This window comes from Rhinolophus ferrumequinum, chromosome 9 (genome assembly GCF_004115265.2).
Source record: "Rhinolophus ferrumequinum isolate MPI-CBG mRhiFer1 chromosome 9, mRhiFer1_v1.p, whole genome shotgun sequence".
Taxonomy (NCBI): domain Eukaryota; kingdom Metazoa; phylum Chordata; class Mammalia; order Chiroptera; family Rhinolophidae; genus Rhinolophus; species Rhinolophus ferrumequinum.
Genome location: NC_046292.1, coordinates 67,349,455 through 67,376,842, shown reverse-complemented (window position 1 = coordinate 67,376,842; position 27,388 = coordinate 67,349,455). Strand labels below are relative to the sequence as shown.

General features: G+C 37.4%; 1 protein-coding gene across 3 annotated transcripts; it reads left to right on the top strand.

The window, feature by feature from the left end:
* Positions 1-2,862: 2,862 nt before the first annotated feature.
* Positions 2,863-19,107, top strand: LOC117027254 (guanylate-binding protein 6-like). 3 transcript variants are annotated; one of them, XM_033114811.1, is made up of 11 exons: positions 2,863-3,109; positions 8,733-8,949; positions 9,610-9,737; positions 11,494-11,603; positions 11,800-11,996; positions 13,360-13,605; positions 14,384-14,664; positions 15,368-15,580; positions 16,548-16,650; positions 16,985-17,178; positions 18,195-19,107. In XM_033114811.1, the coding sequence occupies exons 2-11, from the start codon at positions 8,760-8,762 to the stop codon at positions 18,420-18,422; spliced, it is 1,890 nt and encodes a 629-aa protein (XP_032970702.1). In that variant the 5' UTR covers positions 2,863-3,109; positions 8,733-8,759; the 3' UTR covers positions 18,423-19,107. The 3 variants fall into 3 exon arrangements, with proteins under 3 accessions (XP_032970702.1, XP_032970703.1, XP_032970701.1); XM_033114812.1 differs by having other exon boundaries at positions 2,864-3,109; positions 8,754-8,949; XM_033114810.1 differs by lacking the exon at positions 2,863-3,109 and adding an exon at positions 4,686-4,718.
* The last annotated feature ends 8,281 nt before the right edge of the window (positions 19,108-27,388 follow it).

The window sequence follows — 27,388 nt, the reverse complement described above, 5'->3', positions numbered from 1 at the left end:
ATTTTTACTGTTCCCAAAGCTGAGTATGCTTGGTGCCAAATAAACACACTTTCTACAACAAGATGGTTGGTCATCTTTTCCGGAGTTAAATTAATAGAATGTGAAAATTTCCATTTCAGTTGAATGAAGTCTCACAAACCTCCATACCTTAGGAAATCATTTTAATAATTCTTCCTTTACCAATATTACACTTCTGTGACTTAGACTTACAGAATATATATTTTAAAGATATTTCTATGCAAGAATTTCCACCATACAAGCTGAGAAAAAGACTCCAAACGTATTTTTCTCCAATAATAATAATAATAATAATAATAATAATAATAATAAATTAAAAATAAGTTAAACATTGAAATATGAAAAATAAAAATAAAATAGTAACTTAAATACTAAAAGAACTATCTAGCCTTATATTCTTCATCTCTAGCCTCACATTTTTATATTAGCCTCATGGAACAAAATAAAAAATAATAATGAGAAAGAAACAGAAGAGAGACGGGTAGGGAAGTCTTCTTTGATCCAGTTGATGAGGGAGAACTCTCCCTCTTTGCATTTGGGTCAGTGCCCAACTCTCATCCTGCATCAATCTCTGTCTCAGTAAGGATAGGATCACTACAGTAAACTCAGCTTACATTCAACTCTAGAATTAGCCAAGTTAAATTAATCTTTTAATAAAGCTGTCTCTGACACTGGTGCATATACTTTTAGAGCTATGACAGAATTTGTGGATCCAGATAGTATATTATTGTATAATATAAGATGAGCTCATGGCAACCAAGTAGTGATTATATTTTTCTACTTGCTCTTCCATCTAGGTGTGGCACTGTGCACATGGAATATGAGCAGAAGTGTATGGATGTTACCTGTGGGTCTGGGCCAGAGAGCTTTGAGCACGTTCTCCACCAGTCACTCTTTCCCATCTTACTGTCTGGATATCAGATGTAGCAACACTCAATCTTTGACCTTGCAGATGTGTAAAACACTTCAGTGTGTACAGAACAACAGAATGGAAGGAACCTCAATCTCTGAATGACTCTGTGGAACCTAGAGTGGTGGGACTGCAATATGTCTTCTGAGCTATAGCACCAGTGGTATCGCCAGTATTCTTAATTTATTCTCTTCTCCTCCTGCCTCCAGAGAAATGGATTCAAACATGGCTCTGAGCACGCCTAGTAACCTTCAAAGTCTCTACCTGAATGTGGAACATAGCCCATGATCTATGTCCCAATTGATCTTCTAATTTTATTTTCACTGGCTGCATTGGACCTGGCTCATTCTTAGGATCTAGCCCCGACTTCTCCATATTTGTCATTCCGTTCGTTTGCTTTAAATATCTTTGTCCAATCATTCTTACTTCAAAAGTAAGTCATTCTTAATGATCCAACAGAAATGGGACCTCCTCTGTGAAGCCATCTATAACCCTTCCTAACATGATTTACTGCTGCTTTTGTAGAGACTAAGAACTTTATTTGTAACATCATTTTAACACCCATTACTTCTTGCTTTATTTGATAATATTTGCCACCAACAAGGTATATATTGTCCAAAGGTGAGAACCTTGCTTTGTTCATCTTTAAATATGCAAAGGTAGTGGGCCTCAAAATTGTATTACATGTAGCAGTAAAATGTACCACCAAGTGTTGTAGGCAAACAATAGCATTGCCCAATTTAAAAAAATCCGAGGAAAGACAATTTATAAAAATTGACCAACTAATATCACAAAATAAGAATATATTTTAACTTTAAAACCAGGAAGTTTAGCCTATAAACTCACTTTAAAAGATAAACATTCTAATACAAATATGACTGGTTGATTTACACTGCATACTAAAGGAAATGAAGCATTTCAATTTTTCAGTTTTTAATGCATTTTCTGATATTGTATTCAATATAACAGGTTTCTAGAAACAAGTTTGTCATTTTAGTAGTCTATTTTTGATAACACTATGAAAACGAACCTCTATAATCTAGCTATTGGTATTTAGTTTTTAATATATTGACAGAACCTGTATCACAGAAACACACTGGTGAAAGTGGAATAAACACTTTTAATGTTTTTGAGACCAACTAGAATATTCTAGGCAGGCATAAGTAGGCAATGCAACCAACCCAAATTATTCAAGAACACAGCTCTTGGGCATCCCGAGGGCAAAAGATGTAGCGAAAGACTAATTTGATTATGCAACTTTTGGTCTATAGTTTAATATAGTGAAATGCTTTAAAATTACATATTTTTTTTCTGGAATTAATGCTCATACTAAAATTCAAATATGAAGGGAAAAGCTTAATAGAAGATAAAACCTGAAAACTGAGGGAAAATACTTGTGGCATTTGTCAGTTTTAAAAATGTGTTTTTGGTTATGATTTGTTTGACATTTTGAATATTCACTTTCGAATTTGTATTTTTATATCATTTCATTTAAAGAAAACACTCAAAATATATAAATGCCAGTCCCTCACTATCCCCCATAGATCCACCACAAAAAAATAAGTGGAAGCATATGCTACAAAATAATAACGATTATCTCTGGACTGTAAATTTAGGAGTTTTAACACTCACTTATTGTTAATGAGAAAGGACTTGTGTTAATAACAAAAGTACTTAAAGTGAGAGAGAGGAATGAAATAGCCTACGCAAAAAATGAAAACAACAATAAAAGACAACTGCCTCCCAAAAAAGCACCCCGGAGATTCAGGCTGCTGAGCTTTCAGCCTGCTGTTTCTGGCTCACAGTCAGCCTGCAGCTCTGGGGTCACTGTGGGACCAAGAACGTAAGTGAACTGAGGAGGAGGAGGGACCAGCCTGGGATTGCGAAGTCGGGTGTGGGGGAACCGTGCATCCTCCACCCCGTTTCGCACCCCCGCTCTAGGGCCTTTTGACTCAGTCAAAAGAAGATTAAAAACCCTAAACAGTAAAGCCATGGGAAGTGCATGTCCTTTCGATTTCGGTTTTGCACAACCCGACCCTATATAGCTTGACTGTAACACCCTCATGATTTTCAGCTGCCAAAGAGAACAGTCGGTGTTCAGAGGTGCCAGACGCAGGAGGAGCAGAGCAGAGGCAGCAAGGACAGCTGAGAACTTGTGCCCTCGCTGCAGCACGGAGACAAGTAAGCTCACTCCTAAACTCGGCTTTCCTTTCACATGCTCCTTAAACAACAACAACAGCAACAACAGCAACAGCAACAACAGGTGCCCAAGCGCACATCCCACTCTGGGGGTTCAGGCTCCGCACTGGCAGGCGGGAGGAAGCTGGCAGAGGGCGGCGACCCGATGGTGTTTGTCAAGCCCCATGCTTGGCTCCAGGAAGCTTAGCGTCTCAGTTTTGATCCGAAGGGGCTGCGAGTTGACAGCGGCACAAGGTGTCCCTGGGGTGCGGCTCCTCCTCAGGCACCCACCCTGGCTGCACAAAGATCCCTGCGTGGGAGAAGGGAGCACATCCTACATTGTCTGCTGGAAGGGGCTGGAGTCCATTCTCTGAGGGACCAAGCCTGGCCCCCTCGCAGAGGCGCTGGGTGGGGTTGCTTCCTCCATCCCCCTTCTGCCTGCCCCAGACTTCTTGGGGCCCTTGCTACACATTGGAGAAACAGAGAGAAAACATGGTCCTCAGCATACTATATTATCTTTAAAATTTCTTTTTGTATTTGCCATACTAATATTCAAAGAATTCCAGCAAGCTGTGTTTATATAAAATAACCCATTCTCGCTCCCTTTAATCAAATGTTAAAAGTAACTATGAAGTCTAAGCCTGTTTTTTATCCTGCACTGTTTCCAAATGTGTGGTCTCTACCAACAACAACAACAACAACAACAACAACAACAAAAGATGAATTACTTTTATTTTCAGGTTCAGATTTTTGCTTTTCTGCTCTTTCTCACTTCTTTAAAAGAGCAACAGAAGTGGGCGTTGGAAAGGAAGCAAGGAGGAATGAGAAACAACAGAGGAGCTTCTTCTTGACACAATGAGCTGAGGAGATGTGGGGCAGAAATGTTCATTCATCAACTTTCTTTGGCATGCAGCTGAGTCTTAAGCTTAAACCTCTCAATTTCTAATTCACAGAGGTCTCTGAGGAAGGGAGAGGTCTCTGAGGAAGGGACAGAGGTCTCTGAGGAAGGGACCATGTAGCCTGATAGTCTGTAGGATTCAGTTGCTGGCTTTAGTTCTGGGAAAACTCAGCTTCTCCAATTGGAGCCCTGGTAGCTGTGAGGTGATAGCGTCACAGCATGTCACATCCTGGGACAGCAGCAAGTGGAGTGGAAAAGACGCATGCATGGAGATATGAGAGATTAGCCTTCTCCTTGCTCTTTGAGGTGAGGGCAGATGTTGGAGGGAATTTCATCCGTGGGCTCAATGTTCCACGTTGTAATGTGCAATAGCCTGGACTTCTCACCTCTTCTACACCCTGGCTTCACGTTAGATTCACCCCTTAGGCAATAATAATAATAATAATAATAATAATAATAATAATAATAATAATATTGGATCAAGAGCAGACTTGGATCAGAGTGCTCTGGCTGCATTTATTTACTGGATGGGAGAGAGAGAGACACAGAGAGAGAGAGAATCAAATGGGCTGCCTAAAAATTGTGGCCTCACTCCCACCTCCAGCTGCACCCTTACAACTTGAAATACAAGCATTGCTGTCTCTGGGTCTTGGCTGGAAATTACTGCTCAGGCCCAAACTTGCTTTGGAAACGTCCTGGGCACCTTATTTCATGGTATGTTCTGAAAACTGGGAAGGACCAGCACAGCACTACCTGGAAAGTAAACTGTTCTTTCTTCTCCCTAATGAAGTCCTATGGTAGACATATTAAAGAGTTATGCCTACCCACCTGAGGGCAGAGCTTGGTTTTGGGTCTTTTCATTAGGATATTCTTCAAAATTTATTTTAAAATTATAGTTGACATACAATATTATTTAGTTTTCATTGCACAATACAGTGATTGGACGTTTATATACCTTATGAAGTAATCATCACAAGCCCATTTGGCACAATACATTGTTATTACAGTAGTATGGACTATATTGCCTATGCTATACTTTACATTCCTGTGATTGTTTTTATAACTGAAAGTTTGTACTTCTTCATCCCCTTCATCGTTTTCACCCATTCCCCACCTCCTCCCACTGGCAACCAATAGTTTGTTCTCTGTATCTATGTGTTTGTTACTGTTTTATTTTGTTTGTTCATTTATTTTGGTCTTTGATTCCACATATTATTTGATATCATACTATATTTGTGTTTCTTTGATTTATTTCATTTAGCATAATGCCCTCTCTGTCCATACGTATGGCCACATGGCAAAATTTCATTCTGTTTTATGGCTATGGAATATGGTAATATCCCATTGTATATATGTATCACATCTTCTTTATCCATTCATCTATTAATGGACACCTAAGTTGTTTACATATCTTGGCTATTGTAAGTAATGCTTCAGTGAACATCGGGGTGCTTGTATCATTTTGAATTTATGTTTTTGACTTCTTCAAATATATACCCAGAAGTAGAATTGCTGGGTCATATGGTAGTTCTATTTTTAAATTTTTGAGGTATCTCCATACTGTTTTCCATAGTGGCTGCACCAGTTTACTATCACACCAATGGTGCACAAAGGTTCCTTTTTCTCCACATCCTCACCAACATTCATTCTTTGTTGAGTGTTTGACAATATCCATTCTGACCGGTGTGATGTGATATCTCATTGTGATTTTTTTTGTTTTGTTTTTTTCCCAAATTATTTTTTGGGGAAGGTGAACAGGACTTTTATTGGGGAACAGTGTGTACTTCCAGTATGTACTTTTTCCAAGTCAAGTTGTTGTCCTTTCAATCTTAGATGTGGAGGGCACACCTCAGCTCAAGGTGCTGTGTTCAATCTTAGTTGCAGAGGGAGGAGCCCACCATCCGTTTTTGGAGTCGAGGAGTCCAACCAGCAACCCTGTGGTTGAGAGCCTGCGCTTCAACCAACTGAGCCATCTGGCACTGGCCCATGTGGGAATCGAACCAGCAGCCTTCAGCATTAGGAGCACCGAGCTCCAACCGCCTGAGCCACTGGGCCGGCCCTCATTGTAGTTTTGATATGCATTTCCCTGATGATTAGTGATGTTGAGCATTTTTTCATGTGTCTGTTGGCCACTTGGAAAAATATGTATTCAGGTCCTCTGCTCATTTTTCCATCAGATTTTTTTTTATTTTTTGAGTTGTGTGAGTTCTTTATATATTTTGGATATCAACCCCTTATCAGATATATCATTTGCAAATATCTCCTCCCATTTAGTAGGTTGCCTTTTTCTTTTGTTGATGGCTTTTTTCTTTTTGTGGTGTAAAGCTTTTTAGTTAGCCGTAATCCCATTTGTTTATTTTGGCTTTTGTTTTTGCTCTAGGAGAAATATTCCAAGAAATATTGCTAAGATCAATGTCAAAGAGTTTATTGCCTATGTTTTCTTCTGGCAGTTTTATGGTTTCAGGACTTACATTTTGAGTTCACTTTTGTATATGGTATAAGAAAGTGGTCTAGTTTCATTTTTTTGCATGCATCTGTTCAGTTTTCCCAACATCATTTATTAAAAAGACTTTCTTTACTCCATTCTATATTCTTGCTTCCTTTGTCACAGCTTAATTGACCATATACGAGATCTGACAATTAAGTTCGCGAACTTATTGCAACAACTTTGTTAACCTTTTTTGATATCAGAGGGATTATTCATTATGAATTGGTACCAACTGGACAAAGAGGTAGCCAAGTTTACTATTTCAAAGTGCTGAATTGGCTACGTGAAAAAGTTAGACGACCTAAACTTTTCGCCAACAATTCATGGCTCTTGCATCATGACAATGCACTAGCTCACACGGCACTGTCTGTGAGGGAGCTTTTAGCCAGTATACAAATAACCGTATTGGAACACCCTCTCTACTCACATGATCTGGCCCCCAGTGACTTCTTTCTTTACCCAAAGAGAAAGGAAATATTGAAAGGAAAATATTTTGATGACATTCAGAACATCAAGGGTAATACGATGACAGCTCTGATGGTCATTCCAGGAAAAGAGTTCCAAAATTGCTTTGAAGGGTGGTATAGGTGCTGGCACTGGTGCATAGCTTTCCAAGGGGAGTACTTCGAAGGTGACTATATTGATATTCAGCAATGAGGTAGTGGCACTTTTTCTATGATGAGTTCGTGAGCATAATTGTCAGACCTGCAAGTGTGGGTTTATTTCTGCGCTCTCTATTCTGTTCCGTTGATCTATGTATATGTTTGTGTGCTGATATCGTACTATTTTAATTACTATAGCCTTATAGTATAGTTTGAAATAAAATAGTATGATACCTTCAACTTTGTTCTTTGTAAGATTGCTTTGGCTGTTTGTGGTCTTTTGTGGTTCCCTATAAATTTTAGAAATATTTGTTCTAGTTTGGTAAAAATTCCATTTGTATTTTGATAGGGATTGCATTGAATATGTATATTGCTTCGGTCATGTGGACATTATAATGATATTAATTCTTCCAATCCATGAATACTGTATTTTCTGCCATTTATTTGTATCTACTTCAATTTCTGTCATCAACGTCTTACAGTTTTCAGAGTACAGGTCTTTTACTTCTTTAGTTAAATTTGTTCCTAGGTATTTTATTCTTCCTGATGCAATTGTAAATGGAATTGTTTTCTTAATTTCTCTTTCTGATAGTTTGATATTGGTGTATAAAGATGCAACTGATTTCTGAATATTAATTTTGTGTCCTACTATTTTACTAAATTCATTTATTAGTGTTAATAGTTTTTTTGTGGAATCTTTAAGGTTTTCTATATATAGTATGTCATATGCAAAAGGTGGCAACATGGATATTTTTGAACACTTATGTGGAGGGTGCATAAATTTGGAGGTCTTCTTGTTATTCTTCATTGAATTTTATTAATATACAGTTTTTGTTGGCTTAAATATACATCCATTTCTTAATATTGATGCACATTTCTAGTTTGAAAAACAAATCAATCTCTCAGTGATTCAATTTTCCTTCACATGGGATGATTCTCCCACTTTGTGGTCAAAGGATTTTGATGATTTTTAAAAAAGGAGAAAAATCAAAAACTCATTCCCTTCTGGGACCTACAACTTCTTCTGTCCCTTGAATATCATAAATGTTTTATAGATATTGCATTTCATTTGTGTCTCGTATGTGAAACCGAATTAACAATTTAAAAATCTCAGGTTTTGATGAACATTTGTCATATTTATCACTAGTTCTATAGCTGTTCTCAACAACTAGGACCATGAAAGAAGAGATTCATGAAATCTGTGGCTTAACAATTCATGGCTTGTGTTCCTGTGGTCATTCTAGTCCCAGGTCATCCCTCATCATCAGTCTCACTGCACACTTAATAGCTGGTTAAGCCTTAGGACTTGGGAGAGGACTCGGGTGAGGTGACGACTTTGCTTCTCAGTGATGATAACCCCTGCATTGGGTAGAGCCACGCTACTGCATTATATGACGTGAGTGTGCTGTGGCGGCAACAACATCCAGTCTGAGTTCCTCACACAGCATTGGGGGCACTTTGGCCCTCGTAGACATTCACTGTAAGGACAGAACCAAAAATACATGAATTTTTCATTGCAGGGCTTAGCCTATGCATACTGTGCCAAAAACAAAGCAGGAAACTCACAGTACCCTAAGATGATGGGTGCTTTGGATAACTCTGAGCCAGAGAATAAATTTGCCATCTTATTTCTACTAGGAGGCTCTTCTATGTTGGCAGGTTGCCATGGCATCTGGACACAACATGATGGCCCCCATTTGTCTGGTGGAAAACAACAATGAGCAGCTGTCAGTGAACCAGAAAGCTCTACAGATTCTTGACAAGATTTCTCAGCCAGTGGTGGTCGTGGCCATTGTAGGACTCTATCGTACAGGCAAATCCTACTTGATGAACCGTCTTGCAGGACAGAACCATGGTAGGTGTTGTTTCAGCAAGGGCCAATCTTTGACTCTAGCTATATCACAGCTTTTGGTTTTCTTTCCTGGTCACATGAAGGGAGAACCAAACTCCTCTCAATAAACCAACCTTCTAATTCTAATTCTCACCACTAAATTATTAACAATGTAGCTTGTTTCCATATTTTTTGTTTTATTCCTGTTAAGAAAAGTGTCTCCTACTAATGCTCGGATTCCTATCGTCTTTTATGTACATAAGCACTGGGCTCTTGGAATTGTGTCTCCTCTTTCTCTCTCATAAAATATTTTGCTTTCTCTATGGAATATTCCCAGCAACATATAAAGATGTTTAACTATCTATCATCTCAAAAATTATTTGTGAGTTCCCAAAGAATGTCATTCTTTCAAAATGCTGTTATTATGATTTTCAGTGACTTACATTATATCTGGTTCATGGATGCCTCTTGCCTCCATCTTAAGCCCATGCTGGGTATCATTTTCACAGTTAATATTCCCTCATCCATCAATAGGCAACACACAAAGTAGGGCATTCTTACAAAGTAGAGAAAACACCATCTTGTATGCTGGAGTACTTATATTCCAACAATCTGACTTTGCAGCTCCTTGGTTGCTTAGATTATCTGCTATCACTCTATGTTGTGTCTCTCCTTTCTTTACAGGCTTCTCTCTGGGCTCCACCGTGCAGTCTGAAACCAAGGGCATCTGGATGTGGTGTGTGCCTCACCCTTCTAAGCCTAACCACACCCTAGTCCTTCTGGACACCGAGGGCCTGGGTGATGTGGAAAAGGTAAGGCCGAAAGTCACAGATAAGTCCTTTTAAATCTGGATATTCTCTTCATGATACTTTTAAACTTAACTACTTGGTTTATTTGTGAAATCTAGAAATCCAAGTATATATATGAGGCAAATTTTGATTTGTTTGAATCTCACTTCTAGGTAAGGTGTCATGGTATATTGAGTAAACTTTTCTTTTATTTCTTGGCACTGGGTGAATGAGTTGACTCAGTTAAATTAATTACTGAGCACCTGATCCCCAGGTCTCTGGATTAGTACTGTAGATATAAATGACCAAAGTAAAAGCCCTGCCATCAAAGAGATGGTGAAGTTCATCAAGTACCCAAAGCGCATTCTGAAAGGCTTTGACACACTTCCGAATGTACTGATTCTATAAAAGTATGTGTTTGTCCTACAACATCATTTTAAGATAGATTTTTGATACTTTAGATATCTACTAATGTGTGAAATGAATTATTTCTCCTTTCCTGACTTATTTGAGTTTTATTTGCAAATAGTGCCTAAATTTCTATATCTGTCTATTTCTACCAAAAAATGACTCAGAAATTCTGTTCATTTTTAGATACATATATCAAACAATGGTACAGTCTTGCTGTCTAAATAATTTATTATTTGTCATAAGTGCTAATTCTTCTTATCTTAATCAATTATTTTTTTAAAAATTGGGGTTTGGAAGCTAAATTAATGAATCGGCATTTCTCCCCAAAACTTTTTTATTGAGTTGTGTGAATATAAATCCCAGTTTTGTACATTTACTCTAAGTAAGAGCTTTAGACACTGTTTATAAGAGAAATAGTTTCTGGATCATGCCATTATTTAGACAATGCTGTAATTTATACTAACAAATTAGCTTGGCCTTTAAGGTCTTTTCATCTGGTTGTACTAGGCTCAATATCTAGCCTTAACTTGTTGACCTACCATCTGCTCACATGAAATCAAATCACTCTACTTTTATTGCAAAGACCCCTGTATCCTGCCATTTCTACTTTTGCTCCTGTGGGTCTTTCTACCTGTGGATTTCTTTACCAATTCTACCAATTCTTTACCAATCAGCTCAAGACATTGAGGAAGACTTCATATCATGTACTCTTTCAACCAACTCTCAGAGCTTGGTTCTTCCTTAATGGACTTCTAAGTTTAATTTAATGTTACAGCTATATATTCCACAGATTATAAACATTTTGCAGATGTAAGTTCCTTATAGATGTTGTCATCTTTGCTTCATTTATTGTCATAGATGTTTGTCATTACTTTAAAAGAGTCACCTTTAAAGTGATATTTGTCATTTTAAACTGTTTTTTATTTTAAGAACAGTGGAAACAGTCAGTAGCTTCCCATAAACATTTGTTGAATACATCCCCATTATGTCAATCACAGTACATTTTACATAGCACATGACCAAACAAATGTGTGTAGAATGAATATGTGTATTAACACCCTTCATTGAACCCAATTGCACACGAGGTACTGCACTGTTTTTCTAAATATATTATTTTATTTCATCCAACTGAATAAAAAGAAAGCCCCTGTGAAGATTATAATTTCTTTATATATGAAAAAAATCGGTTGTAAGAAATGTCTTTGTAATTGTCAAAGCTGGTATCTGTATTTAGGTCTGTCTTCAAACTTATTTCTTTGCATGGTAAATATTTGAGCTGAAATAATAAATGGAAGACTGATAGACTTACTGTCTAAATGAATTTCTGCAAGGTAAACTCCTAAATGTCTTACTCGAATGTTCTTTCTAGGGCGACCCCAAGAATGACTCGTGGATCTTCGCGCTGGCCGTGCTTCTGAGCAGCAGCTTTGTCTACAACAGCATGAGCACCATCAACCACCAGGCCCTGGAGCAGCTGCAGTATCCTTCCAGGACCCGAACCCCTGGGTCGTTGAGTCTATAGGATTGGAGATCGACGCAGGTTCTCCTTCTGTCACTTAGTTGCTTTTGCTGAAACAGAAGAACCTGTGGCAAAAGGGAGTGTTTATAGTAACTTTTTGTTAGAGAAATGTGGGATTTGTGGGGAGGAAGTTCCTTGTCCTTAGCCAAATTGTAGATATGTGACAGAGCTGACAGAACTCATCAGGGCAAAGTCTTCTCCTTCCCCGGAAGAAGTAGAAGATTCTTCAGAGTTTGTGAGTTTCTTTCCAGACTTTATCTGGACTGTACGGGATTTCACCCTGGAGCTGAAGTTAAACGGTCGCCCCATCACAGAAGATGAGTACCTGGAGAATGCATTGAAGCTGGTTCCAGGTATCAGAGCACGGCCTGGGCAATGGATGGTCCAATAGGGGGTGGGAGGTACCAAACACTGTCCATTATCTCTGGGGTTGCATTGTATTTGAGGTTAGATTGAAGTCTGTAGAAATGGTGACTGGAAGGTGGGTTGAAAAGCTGTAGGGTCTGGAATGCAGGTAAGAAAAGCAGAACCTAAAGTAGAGTATAACTATTCAATACCAATTTGTTCTTGACACAATTTAGCATCTAATTGTAACTTAGAATACAGTGGGTGCTAAAAACCTTCTAAAGACCAGACTCTTGTGTTCCCTATTTTGGCTTCTGCTTTGCTGTGTTGAGGGAAAGAACTGAGCAGATACTTGTTATGCATGAAATTGCAATGAAAAGCCTATCTAACAAAAACATATATGTTGCATACAGATAGATATTATTCTTTAAAAATAGGGATATAACTCTCTATTGATTGCATAGATACATTGCCTACAGCCTTGACTATCTTTTAAATGAACCTAAAGAAGTATGTGTCTTTTCAATCTATGCTTTTGCAATATTTCTAATAATTATGAGAACATTCATTTATTTCCTATATTATAGCTTTCTAATAATTTCCCCATGCTACAATTTCAAAATAATAAATTATTTTAATACTTTAGATTTATGTGGGTGTGTATCTGATGAAAATTTGAGAGAAATATCAATTCCATTTATTCCTTCTTGTCTTCATGTTTCTATTTATGCTTTCTCATAACAATTAATGAGAAATTGGTGAGGCAAAAGAGAAACAAACACTGTCAAATTGAATATAGTTCTTTACTTGAAAGAACAGAGAGATTAGTGGTGACATCTTAAAATTACATTTTAATTTTATTTACTCTTTAGAGGTTTTTGCTAAAAACAAAAGCTAATGCTTACACATGATTTTTACCATCAAAACAGTTTTCCTTAAATAATCAGGGTGTCATTCTTAATATTGTTCCATTATCCATTGTTTGTGGATGTTCCTTTTGTCCCACAACTCAATGGGATCAAGTAGACCAAAATTTTACATTTGAACTTTTCTGTTATTCAGTCATTCAGCATACAATATAGACGATATAGACAATAGTCTACCATGTTTAGGCCTGAGGATAACAGCAATAGGTTTCTTATTACCACGTTAGATCTCTCCTCAAATTTCTACCCAGAGTTGTATCATTGGTAAGTTTGATGCTTTATGAAGCATTGGGTCATTATACTACAAGGGTTATAAATAGAACTTCTATTTATAAATAGCAAAGATACAATAGGTGGCAAAGATACAAAAATCCCTGTCATAAAAGTCTTTACGTTCCTTGCCCTCAGACTGTTCCTACTGTAATTATCTTTTTTTTTTCTTTAGGCAGAAATCCCAAAGTTCAAATGTCCAATCTTCCCAGAGAGTGCATCCGACATTTCTTCCCAAAACGGAAGTGTTTTGTCTTTGATCGGCCTACAAATGACAAAGAACTCCTAGCCAATATTGAGAATGTGACAGAAACACAGCTGGATCCTAAATTCCAAGAACAGATAAAGAATTTCTGTTCTTATGTCTTTAGCCAGGCGAGAACCAAGACCCTGAGAGAGGGAATCATGGTCACTGGGAAACGTGAGTCTCCTTTTCACATTTCTGTGAGGCCTAATACATGTTGAATATATTATATGATGTGTTTTCCAAGATTTCTGTTGATTCTATATAGAATTATGGGTCTACAGGTATTCATAGTGCATGAAGAAAAGTGTATATTTTTACACTTTGGGAGGTTTAGAAATCCTTCTCCAAAATTTCAAACTTTATCAGCAACATCTGAAGCTTCCATATATCTGAAAAAATCCTCTGATAATAAATCACTATCTGGATATAAAAACAGAATGTAATATTTTCTCAAGGGAAGTCCTTTATAATGAGTGTGACTTGCAAGGAGAATACAAAAGATATTTTGAGAATTTAAGCAGTCTAATAATAAATATTAGTCCATAAATCCCTGAAAATTCACTGGCAGCCTCGGCATTAGAAATGAATATATCTCATTTGCCATGTCTCATGTAAACAGTTTGCTTCTAATATTTTTAATGTGACATTATGTCTTCTAGATTCCCTATAATATATTACATGAAGGTAGATATTTAATTTTTTAGACTTGTGGCCTAAAGAACCGTAGAAATGTCAGTAGGAAAATGAAGGTGATGTTGGTAGAAGGAGGTTGTGTGTGTGTTTGTGTGTGTGTGTGTGTGTGTGTGTGTGTGTGTGAACATGCATGAGGGAGAGACAGAGAGACAGAGAGAGAGATAGAAAGAGAGAAATATTCAGTAATGTAGTCTTAGAATCTTGGATCCTCTTGAGTGATAACTTTAAATTCATTCTCTGAATTTCCTGGCTTATTCAGGGCTGGGGACTCTGGTGGTGACCTATGTGGATGCCATCAATAGTGGAGCAGTACCTTGTTTGGAAAATGCAGTGACAACTCTGGCCCAGCTTGAGAACTCAGCGGCTGTGCAGAAGGCAGCCGACCACTACAGTGAGCAGATGGCCCAGCGAGTCAGGTTCCCCACAGACACGCTCCAGGAGCTGCTGGACCTGCACGCAGCCTGTGAGAGGGAAGCCACTGAAATCTTCATGGAGAACTCCTTCAAGGATGAAAACCAGGAGTTCCAGAAGAAGCTTGTGGTACTTTGTCTTAGTACTTCTTTACCCTGTTAACCTTCACCTTGAAGAATTAAAGCTTAGCAGTGCTTTTATTGACCCCGTGGCTCCTCTCTCACTCATGGATCAAGTAGTCTGTATCTCAAGGGGATGAAGTTTCAAAGGACTACATCCCCCACCCCCACCCTTGCCACATACAAATTCAGGTTCTTTATCCGGAAATCTCTGTGATCTCTGATACATAATCAGTATAGAGAGCCTCCTGAAGTGAATACTTCTATTGATTTCAAGCTTACCCAGAACACCCAAAAGTCAGTCTTGAGCTGGTCGATTTTTGAGAACACTCTCCCATTTCCAGGAACCAAGTATTTTATCAGACCCTAATTCCAGGCCCTTTTCAACTCTATTGCCCTTTGTTATGTCATTGAAGATAGAATCACTGAATGCTACAGCTGCAACTCACCATAGAAAGTTGGTAATGCAACTCTACTTTCTCAGATAAAGAACCTGAAACCCAGGGTAGTTAAGAAACTTCCATAGTCTTGTAGAGAGTTTTCATGTCTCAGAGTAAATCAAGTCTGGTGATTCCTACTTTATTCCATGTCTTTCTCCAACAGAATGCTTTTCTCATAAGGACCACAGTTAAACTTCTTTCTATCAGATTCTTTGGAATTTAATCTTCTCTGTTCGTTTCTTCCGGTGACATCCCTCTACATTTCCCTTGCAGGAAATCCTAAAAAATAAGAAAGAGAATTTCTTGCTGCAGAATGAAGAGGCATCTGCTAAATACTGCCAGGCTAAACTTGATCAACTTTCAACGGCCCTAGAGCAAAGTATTTCAGCAGGAATATTCTCTGTTTCTGGCGGTCACAAGCTTTACATGGAAACAAAGGAAAGGATTGAACGGGACTATTGGCAAGTGCCCAGGAAAGGAGTGAAGGTGAGGAAGAAGGGGAGCTTGAGGATCTTATAGATTAAAATCAAGGTGGGGGGCGGGGGTTCTCCTGAAAATCTGAGAGGAAAGCACCAGTTGTATGTCATAAGAGAGCAAGGGGATATCATGACAGATTTAGCTTTTAAGGTCCACTATTTGTTCTTTGTTCCTAAGTAGAGTAGAAATGTTAAAAAATGAGTATACATTTCTGAAACCCACAAGAGACAGTAGAGAAGTTATTAATTTCTTCATTCAACAACATGACATTCAATTTGCCAAGTGTTGTCAATTTACAAATTAAAGTCAGAGTCTGTGAACTCAAGGCTCATCAAGTGAAAAAGGAAGTCCAATACATAGGTAATACATGCAGAGCTATAACAATTATGAACTTGAGAAACGGACTATGTAAGTGACGATACCACGTTATAATAATGAAGAAAATAATGATGATAACAGTGCAACTAATATATATCGAACTGTTATTGTTATAGGCATAATGTTAAGTTCTTTACCTAGACAATTGAATTTAATCTTTCAAATAGCATTAAGCATCTACACTATTGTCAACATTTTCCACATCTTAACCGAGAGGCAGAGATGGGTTAAAACAGCTTGCCTAAAGTCATAGCCAGCAAGTGGCAGAGGGGAACAGTAGCACTAGAGAGAACATTTCACATTGGGAAGGCGAATATTAAAAAGCACCTGAGATTGTGGGTTTATAGAATGGAACAGGGTTCTCACTGGCTAGAACCTGGAGTGGGTAGAGGAAGTGGCACTGGGAGAGAGACAGGAGGGAGGCAGGAAGCAAGGGATATGGACAACCTGTGGTGACTCTACAGAGCTTGCACACACTTTGTTTGGAGCCACTGTAGAGTTTTAAGCACAAAGGAAAAGATACGTGGACATTCTAGTTTTTGCAGCAGCATTCTCCCCACTGGAGATGGAAGTTCTTTGCTCTTTCTTGTTTCCTCAGGCGAATGAGGTATTTCACAGGTTCCTGCAGTCACAGGCAGCCATAGAGAAATCCATCCTGCAGTCAGACAAAGTGCTCACTGATGGGGAGAAGGCCATAGCAGGTAAGGGGCTCGTCTGGGCTCACAATGGGCAGGCAGGTTCCTGCAATGCCCTTCGGCAGGTGTGAGAGCAAAACCTTCCTGCAACAAGGAACTTCCTCTTCTGTGGAACAGAGTCTGCTAAATCTGAAAACCACAAGGGAGTTGTAGTTGTATCACAGCCAGGCTGGGCCTTTCCCATCACATTCTGCAGTGTGCTCATGCTTGTGTGGACACGGAGGGAATTCAGGGATTTCTCACCTGCCCTTCCAATTTGGTTTGGTCTCCTTCTCCTTCAGGAGGGTAAAGGTCCATCCTGACTTAATTTTCCTCCCTCTCTAAAACCTTCCTGGGGCAGAGGAGCGAGCCAGGAAGCAGGCAGCTGAGAAGGAACAGGAGCTGCTGCGGCAGCAACTTCAGGAGCAGCAGCTGCGGATGGAGGCACAAGAGAGGAGTCTCCAGGAAAACATCATCCAACTGAAGGAGAAGCTGGAGAGGGAAAGAGAAAACGCAATAAGAGAGCGGAATATGATGCTGGACCATAAACTGAAGGTAAATCTAGCAGCGGCCTCAGCTATGTTCCATGGTCATTGTCCTGGTACCTCGGTGGGAGGGATGAAGGTTTCAGCAAGGCCATGGAGGGAAGTACCGTTGCCATTTACTGCTTGTGATTTATTAAAACCCTGAATCCTTTGACCGCTTCTCCTTCTCCTTCCTTTCCTCCTCCTCCTCCTCCTCCTCATACTCCTCATACTCCTCCTCGTTTTAAAAGAAGTCTTTGAATTCTACTCTATATGTAAACTCTGGAGTGATCCAGAGAAGCACGGTATCTCTAAGTGCTTGGAGAAAATAAGTAGGGTTTGAACTGTTATTTTGGGGATCTTTAAAAGTTCTCATGAGGCCTGATTAAATAGGTATTCCAAACACTTGTGTTCCTTATAACCAGCTTCATTACTTTACCAAGATCACTGCCAATTATTAGGACCCTACTGCCACCCAAAGACCCTGAGGTAGATCTATGAGGACATAAAACTATCCAAAATGTCCAGACTTAAAAACAAAAAGAAATGACCGTTTCTAACCTTGATGCATTGTCCCCAGGTGTGGGTAGTCTACCTACGTTATCATATGGCAAAGGGAATTCTCTGATTGTCCATCTGGACATGTTTGTAATAGAGTTCTAGAACAATATATAAGTTCCCATTATTTGTACACTTTGGTTTACCATATTATCCCAAGTGGAACTGAGACGTCGTGCCAGCAGGCCAAGGTCACCTCTCAACTGCTATTCAACTGGAACATATTACATTTGCCCTCATGTCAGGCATAGCGTTCTAGCCAAACCCTAATGGTGTGTGAATATTAGGAAGGCTATAAACAATACTTTCTTTCAACGTTCAGGCCCAAGACAGGAGATATTCTTTGTTGCAAAATTGTGTAAGTGAGAACAAATTTAGGAGTAAAAGAAAGACAATTTGACCAAATTCTTAAATACAAAATGTAATTCTCAAAAAAATGGTATTTAAAAAATTTTACTTCCCTCTTCACTTCTTCTTTTTTTTTTTTAGGTCCAAGAAGAGCTGCTTAAAGATGGATTTAAAAAGAAATCTGAAGAGATGAATGCAGAGATAAATCATTTGAAAAATATTATTGATAGTACTAGAAATGATGATACTCCTTGGTTAGCAAAAACCTTAGACAAAATTGGCAATGAGCTCACTTCAATATTGTGTGCTCCTGCTAAACTTGTTGATACTGTTGTGAGAGGTGTGAGCTCACTATTCAAAAAGAAATAGCTCTCCTTTTAAAGAAATTATAGCATGTGGATATATGCATTGGCCTGTTTTGGATGTGTATCTTTTTTTTATTTCATTCAGCCAAGTTTTAAATATAAAAAATGCCTACTAGAGGATATCAATGCCTGGTCCACATTAGATAGAATAAATATACATACACAATGATATAGCACATTCACTTTTAGGAAATATACATTTTTAAAATAATATATATACAAAAAAATGCATTGAGACATTGCTCTAAATGACAAAAGATTGGAAACTACTTAAATATTCATTTATATAAACTGGTAATATAAATTTAGCATGTACATATACTGGAATACTATGTAGCCAGTAAATAAATTGAGAGTGCAACTCCATTTTTAGAAATATAGGAAATCTTGAAAATACATTGCAAAGTGAAAAAATGAGGTACACAAGCTGTGTATAATGTGTTCACTGTAAAAAATGTAATTATAGTGTGCAATCATATATATGTACACATAAAATATCTCTGGAAAACCCCATTAGAAGCTAGACACATTGGTACCTTTGCGGGAGAAGGGGGTGGGCTCCAGGTGAATGAGTCACATGCTTTTCATTATATACTCATTGTTTTGAATCCTGTAAAGAAAGGTTGTATTACCACTTTATAAAGAAAATGTAAACTGTAATACTGGCTATGATAATAAAAGAATGCAAAATTGGCTCTTAAATGATGGAATTGCTCATTGCTTCTAGAAATGGCATCAGCCTGCACAATGAGGGGTATAGGACTGAGATTAGAATACTAGAAAGCATAAACTTTGCATCCTAATCTTGTTTTTGCTTTGGCCTCAGTTCTTAATCCCTTAATTTGCTTCAAAACCAAGATATAAACTTTCATATCACCCTTGGAAATTTCAGCTAACACAGGCTCTTTTTCTTATCTTTGAACTACACTTTTAAGGTGTTACAATTAAATTACCAAACATAAGAATATGCACTGGTGAAAGGGATTCAATCATTCCTAAAAGTTCAGTGGTGACCTCTCTGCTGTAGGCAAGAGCTGAGGGCACATGTGCCATTGTAGAACTGGATGTCCCCGGTAGGGTTATGGATGATAAACCCTGACACATTGAGGCCAGGTGTTGGCACTTGAGTATCAGAAGCCGAATACATACAATGACAGTAATGAGCATCATGGTTTGTCCTAGTCAGCTCACTGCTACAACAAACTACCAGATATTGGATAGCTTATAGAACGAACATTTATTTCTCCCAGTGCTGGTGGCTGTTAGTCCATGATAAGTGTGCCAGCATTGGTGGTTGTTGGTAAGAGCCCTCTTTCAGCTTTACAGAGGGCTGCTTTCTTGCTGTGTCCTCACAAAGTGGAAAGGGTGGAGGGAGCTCTCATGACTCTCTGTTATAAGGGCACTAACTGGATTCATGAGGGCCCCACCCTCATTACCTAATTATCTCTAAAAGCCCTAATTCTAAATACCATCCCACTGGGACATTGTGGGGTAGGGTTTCATCAGATTAATATTGGAAAACACAAACATTCAGATTATAGCATGGTTGGAGTGACAGCCACCTGGGCCTGATCATAAAGAATTTTGATGATGGTGAATACAACAGGGAATCTGTAGCATCAAAAGAGATGGGGAGAAAACAATCAAATGGAATCTACGACATTATTAGGAGGCTGAGAAGAAGCCCCCATAAAATGTCACAATCTCTAGCTATGATCTGAGCCAGTTTGAGACCCTGAACCTATCTCCTGGAGGGGAGGACAGGATCTCAAGACAAAAGACATTTCAACTCTCAGACAAGAAATAATGATAATGATTTCCTCAGTCCTCCTCTTAGAGAACCTCTGCCCATTGACCTGTTACCTGGGGAACTGGGAATGCCAAAACAATTTGAAGACTTTGGGAATCAGAATTGAAGTTGGCAGTGATACCAGACACCGGAAAGACATCACAGTCTCCTTGTTACAGTAGGGGTACATGGGATCCAGGTAATAAATCCAGTCCACACCCAGGTGCAAATAATTGGAATCTAGTATTTGTTTTCAAATAAAAGTAAAGTTCATCTGAGGACAGGAACCATTACCTATTTTTCTGTACATCTCCTTGGAGTGTGTTTAGGCACAGAACGTATAAATAAGCATCTGCTGGGAAAACAAAAATTTGAAACATGCATGATGTCAGTTTCTGGTAAACATCACATTTTGGGCCTTGCTTATTCCATTCACTCAGCACATTTCTATCTTTAATTGATGTGCATAGAAAATTTATATTTAATGCAATTATTGATATAGTAAGGCTTAAGTCTATCATTTTCTTTACTGTTTTGTGTTCATCTTTTTTCTCCATTTTCTTTTTCCTATGTCACTGAATTACTTTTGAACTTTTATTTTTTTCTATTTCTATTTTTAAAATTTCACACTTTTCATTATTCTCTGTCCCCTCCTGGTATTCCAAGATTCCTTCATTTATCATTTTATTCTTTTCTGATAACTTTCTTTAGCCTTTCTTTTAGTATAGGTCTGTTAGCAATGAATTCTCTTAATTCTCCTTTATATTAGAATGTCTTGATTTCCCCTCTATTCCCAAATGGATCCTTTCATTGACAGAGAATTCTGGGTTGAAAGTTCTTTTTTTTTCAGCACATGAATAATATTGTGTCACATCTTTCTGAACTTCATTGTTAGTGATGAGAATTTTTTTCTCTTTCTCAAAGCAATATTTTGCTAACTTACATCCCCTTCCTTCTGTTTTTATTTTTTTTGCTACATTGTGAAATATGACACAGAAAATAGCATAAATTATAAAATGTACAACATACACTATAACTGATCATTATAAAATTAACCCCTAACTCACTGTCCAGGTACAGAATAGAACTTGTCAGTAACCTAACGGTGCTTATTACAGCCCTGAGAAAACTTTTAGAACCAATGATTATAACAACTTTGACAAATCTGTTTTAGGATTTTATCAATTGTAAGTGCATCCATCAATAATGTAATTTAGTTTGACCTGCTTTCAAACTTTATCTAAATGGAATTATGTTTTGTATATTTTTTGTGTCTTGCTTCTTTTGTTTTTAGATATTGATAAGATTCATCCATTTTGTTTGCAGTAGTAAGCCTCTATGTTCTATTGTATGAAGATATAACACTTTTCTACTATGGAGACGTGTCTGGGTTTTCAGTTTTTATCTATTGTGAAAAATGTTCTCAAAAATTTTTCAGACATATAATGGGGGTGCCAAAAAAAGTATACATACATCTTAAGAGATGTTATCAATACTCAAGCAGTAGTTCCCCATAATCAGAAGAGTCTGGACACTGATGGTAACCACTTTGAGCACCTCTTGTTATTGCAGAAGTCGAACGTGACTTGTATTCGTTTTTTGTTATCGGTATATATTGAGTGTTATAATTAATACAGATTTTTCCTTTCTTAAAATGTGTATACATATTTTTGGCACCCTCTGCATATACTGGCGAGCATGTATATCAGATCACCTTGTGTAATGTACTCAGAGTGGAATTCCTGAGTCATAGGGTATGTGAATTCTCAGTCTTTCTATATAAGGTTAAACTGCATTTCTAAGTTGCTGTAACAGCTTACACAGTAATCAGCAGATTAATTGTCCTTGACAGCAGAATTTTTAATTTTAAAATATGCTAGCTGTATTTCACTGGGACATTAATTTGTATTTTCTTCACTGAAAATGTGACTTAGCACCTTTTTATATTTATTTGCTCTTTTGTTTTCCTGTGAACATCCCTGTACATATATTTTTTCTATTGAATTGTCTCTTTTATTCATCTTGGTTTGTCAGAATTTTCTTATGTGTAATTTGGATATGAGTTTTTTGTTGGTTAGAGGATTCGAAAATGTTATGTATTCTGTGACTGCCTTTTCACACTTTTAATGGTGTTTTTGGCAAAAGACATTTAGTTTTGAAGAAATCAAACTTAACACATTTTACTTTATGGAGATGGTGGTGGTGCTTGTGATTGTGTGTGTGTGTGTGTGTGTGTGTGTGTTCTGTAAGAATTCATTTTCTCATTGAAGTCATGGCATTATTCATATATACTAGGTAGTCTTTTGTCCCATCCATACAATAAAATTATTTTGGAAAAATTGGTACCCACCTCCAAAAATATACTTTGCATCTGTATTTCACTTCACATGAAAAATCTATTCTCAGTCAATTATAGGTCTAAAAGATAAAGGTAAAATGATAAATATTATAGAAAATAACATTGCTAAATAATACAATGACCTTGTGTGAGAGAAAAGTTCTTACAGAACAAACACATCAATACCACTATCACCACCACCATATGACTTTACAAATAACGACAGTTTTATTTCGTTCTTTCCAATTTTTATACTTTTTCCCTCATTTTACTTTCAAACTGCAATGGACAGACCATCCTAGAATGTAAAGAATAGCAGTAATAAACGATGGCATTTCTGTCTTCTTCCTAGTTACAAAACAATGACTTAACCTCTAAATAAGTTTCCATGTAGTTTTTTTTTTTTTTTTTTTTTATTTTTTAATTTATTGGGGTGACAATTGTTAGTAGAATTACATAGATTTCAGTTGTGCAATTCTGAATCACATCATCCATAAATCACACTGTGTGTTCACCACCCAGAGTCAGCTCCCCTTCCATCACCGTACATTTGATCCCCCTCACCCTCATCCCCCACCCCCCAACCCCCTTACGCTCTGGTAACCACCAAATTACGTTCCCCAGATTAATTTTCAAACCCCGTGGCCATCCTGTGGTCACCGACTGCCCTCCAATCCCCTCACCCTCCCCCCCACCCCCCACTCCCCCCGCCCATCTAGCAACCCTCAGTTTTTCCTCATTGTCTCCCAAACAGTTTCTGATTAGTTCATTCACTTATTCTTTTCTTTAGAATCCGCAAATAAGTGAGATCATATGGAACTTATCTTTCTCTGTCTGACTTATTTCACTTAACATAATGTTCTCTAGATCCATCCATGTTGTTGCAAATGGTAAGATTTCTTTCTTCCTTATGGCTGCATAATACTCCATTGTATAAATGTACCACAGTTTCTTAATCCAGTCATCTACCGATGGGCATTTTGGTTGTTTCCATGTCTTAGCTATTGTGTATAGTGCTGCAATAAACATAGAAGAAATGCTCAACCTCGCTAACCATCAGAGAAACGCAAATAAAAACCACAATGAGATACCACCTCACCCCAGTCAGAATGGCTATCATCAATAAATCAACAAACAACAAGTGCTGGCGCGGATGTGGAGAAAAGGGAACGCTTGTGCACTGTTGGTGGGATTGCAGACTGGTGCAGCCGCTATGGAGAACAGTATGGAGGTATCTCAAAATTCTGAAAATGGAACTACCTTATGATCCAGTAATTCCACTCCTAGGTATCTATCCGGAGAAATCCAGAACTTCAATTCAAAAATCTCTATGCACTCCATGTAGTTTTTATTCATATGCTTTATTAGATTCAGGAAGCTTCCTTTATTCTCAGTTTGATGGAATTTTATAGAATAATAATTGGATGTTAAGATTTGTCACAATTTTGTTTTGTATCCTTTAAGATGGTCATAGAATTTACTTCTCTTTACTGAGATCATTTATGTGAATCATTATTTAAAAGTTTAACTAAAATAGCCTTCAGAGAACAAACCAAACTAGGCCATGATATTTTATCCTTTCTTTATACTACTGAAATTTGTTAATACTTGGTTTAGAATTTTTGCCTCTATATTCATAAATGGTATAAGTATTTTAATTTTTGTATACCATTTGGTCATATTTTGATATTAATCATCCCCAATTCTTAAGTAATGTGTAGGATAATGTATCTTGGTGTTTTGTTTTTTGGTGCTCTGAAAGTATTTGTATAAAATTAAAATAATTTTAATGTCAATATTTGTAGAAATTACAATAGAAATTTCTAGGTCTTATGGTTTCTTTATAGAAAGACTTCTCACTGATTTCATTTTGATAGTAGTCATTAGAAGTTTCAAGATGTTTATTTCTCCCTTGTGTCATGATGGTAATTTACATTTCTCAGACTTCGTTTATTTTACTGAACTTTTAAATTATTTACATAAAATTGTTTATACCTTCTTACATTTTTTTCTCTTTGCTGCGTTTGCAATAAAAAGTCTCCTTTTTAATTTTTGATATAGATTTATTTATGCACTCTATTTATATTTACGGACACTTTTACCATTTCAGCAAGCAACCCACCAGGCAAGTTTCATCGCTTATGTTTTGTGTAATTCTGAAGCCTAATACTTTATTCCATTTCTATGCCTAGCAACATCCAAGGTGCTTTTAGTTTTGCTTTGTTTTCACCATTTTGTCACAGTGGGTTACTCTTTCTGATTCTAGGATTTTCCAAGCTTACGAATATTGTCTTTTAAGGGCCATTGCTCCTGTGAGCGTCAAAAATATAATTTTCCTCCCATTTTTCTAAGTTCTTCTGGATGGGCTATAATAAAATTAACATAAGATAGATTAATAGGAGAAAATGTACAAAATTGTGGATGTATGTGTGAGGGTGCCATAAGAATATGAGACCTCACTGAGGATGCTTTGGGCTCTTGAAACCATTCAAGGAGAAAAGGGGCAGGGATCTGGAATTTAGGCAATTTATAGGTAGATGAGAAAGACCAAACATGTGGTAAACAAATTCTTGCTGGGCCACCCAGAAAAAATGGGACACAGTGGCTATAATTCCCAATTTGCTAGATTTCTCCCAGTCTGCCACATTTAGTTTATTTTATGATGCTAAGGTGATGCTCCCTTCCTTTAAGAGGGTTTTCTACCTGAATCTGTTTAGGCAGGTAGGAAGGAGAGTCCAAGATGCTTTCAGAGTCTTTTGTTTCTTAATAAAAAGCTTAAATCAATATCCCAAAAGGCGTATACATATTCGGATGGAAAAAACTTTGGTCTCCTTCGTTCCTTTGTACCTACATTTTTCGCAATAGAAGAATTGCACTCAATAGAATTTTGAATTGAAACTGTTTCAAGTGTTTGCTTCTCCCCAACAGCTGCTATGTCTGCAGCTTTGTATACATGATGTTAAAACAAGATTCCTGCCTGAAATTTCTATCAGGCCCCAGAGTCCCGTGCGCTTGGTGCCAGATAAACACACTTTCCAAAACAAGATGCTAGGTCATCTTTACTGGAGTTAAATTAATAGAACATGAAATAGCTTCATTTCAGTAAAATCAAATCTTACTAACTTACATAAGCTTAGAAAATAATTTTAATATTTCTTCTTTTACCAATATCGTGCTTTTGAGACTTAGACTTAAAGAATATATATTTGAGATATTTTTTTATTTCCACTATTTCCCATCATGGAAGCTGGAAATATTTCAAATGCATTTTTAAAATAATAATAATAAATTTAAAATAATAAAATAATAATAAAATAAATCAATAATTAAAATATGAGAAACAATGATAACATTGATTTAAGGCTAAAAGAACTAAATAGCCTTATACTCTTCACTTCTAGAGTCACATTTTTACAGTATACCCTCATAAAACAAAATAAAAAACAATAATGAGAGAGACAGAGAAAAAGAGAGAGAGAGAGAAGGGGAGGTAAGGCTTTTTTGATCCAGTTGGTGAGGGTGAACTCTTTCTTAGGATTGGATAAGTGTCCAACCCTCATCCTACATAAATCTCTGTGTCTCGGTAACTATATGGTCACTATCTCAACTCAGCTTATATTTGACGCTAGAGATCACTAAGTTAGATTAAAGAACTTTTTTTAAAGTGCTATCTCTGATACAGGTGCATACACTTTTAGAGCTATGACAAATTTTCAGCTCTAAACATTATATGATTGGATTGTAAAAGATGATCTCATGGCAACCCAGGTAGACATTACAGCTTTCCAGCTGCTCTTGCCTCTAGGTATGGCCATGTGCACATGGAATACTATGAGCAGAAGTATATGTATGTTACCTGTGGGTCTGGACCAGAGAGCTTTGAGCACGTTCTCCACCAGTCATTCTTTCCCATCTTACTGTCTGGATATCAGATGTGGCAACACTAAACCTTTGACCTTGCAGATGTGTACAACACCTCAGTGTGTACAGAACAACAGAATGGAAGGAACCTCAATCCCTGAATGACTCTGTGGTGGGACTGCAATATGTCTTCTAAGCTATAGCACCAGTCTTCTGAATGATCTGTATCACCAGCGTTCTTAATTTATTCTCTTCTCCTCCTGCCTCCAGAGAAATGGATTCAAACATGGCTCTGAGCACGCCTAGTAAACTTCCAAGTCTCTAGCTGAATGTGGAACACAGCCCATGATCTATGTCCCAATTGATCTTCTAATTTTATTTTCACTGGTTGCATTGGACCTGGCTCATTCTTAGGATCTAGCCCCGACTTCTCCATATTTGTCATTCCCTTCGTTTGCTTTAAAATATCTTTGTCCAATCATTCTTACTTCAAAAGTAAGTCATTCTTAGTGATTCAACAGAAATGGGACCTCCTCTGTGAAGCCATTTATAACCCTTCCTAAAATGACTTACTGTTGCTTTTGTAGAGAGTAAGAACTTTATTTGTAACATCATTTTAATACCCATCACTTCTTGCTTTATTTGATAATATTTGCCAGCTCTTGGGCATCCCGAGTGCAAAAGATGTAGCAAAAGACTAATTTGATTATGCAACGTTTGGTCTATAGTTAATACAGTGAAATGCTTTAAAATTACATATTTTTTTCCTGAGTTAATGTTCATACTAAAATTCAAATATGAAGGGAAAAGCTTAATAGAAGATAAAACCTGAAAACTGAGGGAAAATACTTGTGGCATTTGTCAGTTTTAAAAATGTGTTTATGGTTATGATTTGTTTGACATTTTGAATATTCACTTTCGAATTTGTATTTTTATATCATTTCATTTAAAGAAAACACTCAAAATATATAAATGTCAGTCC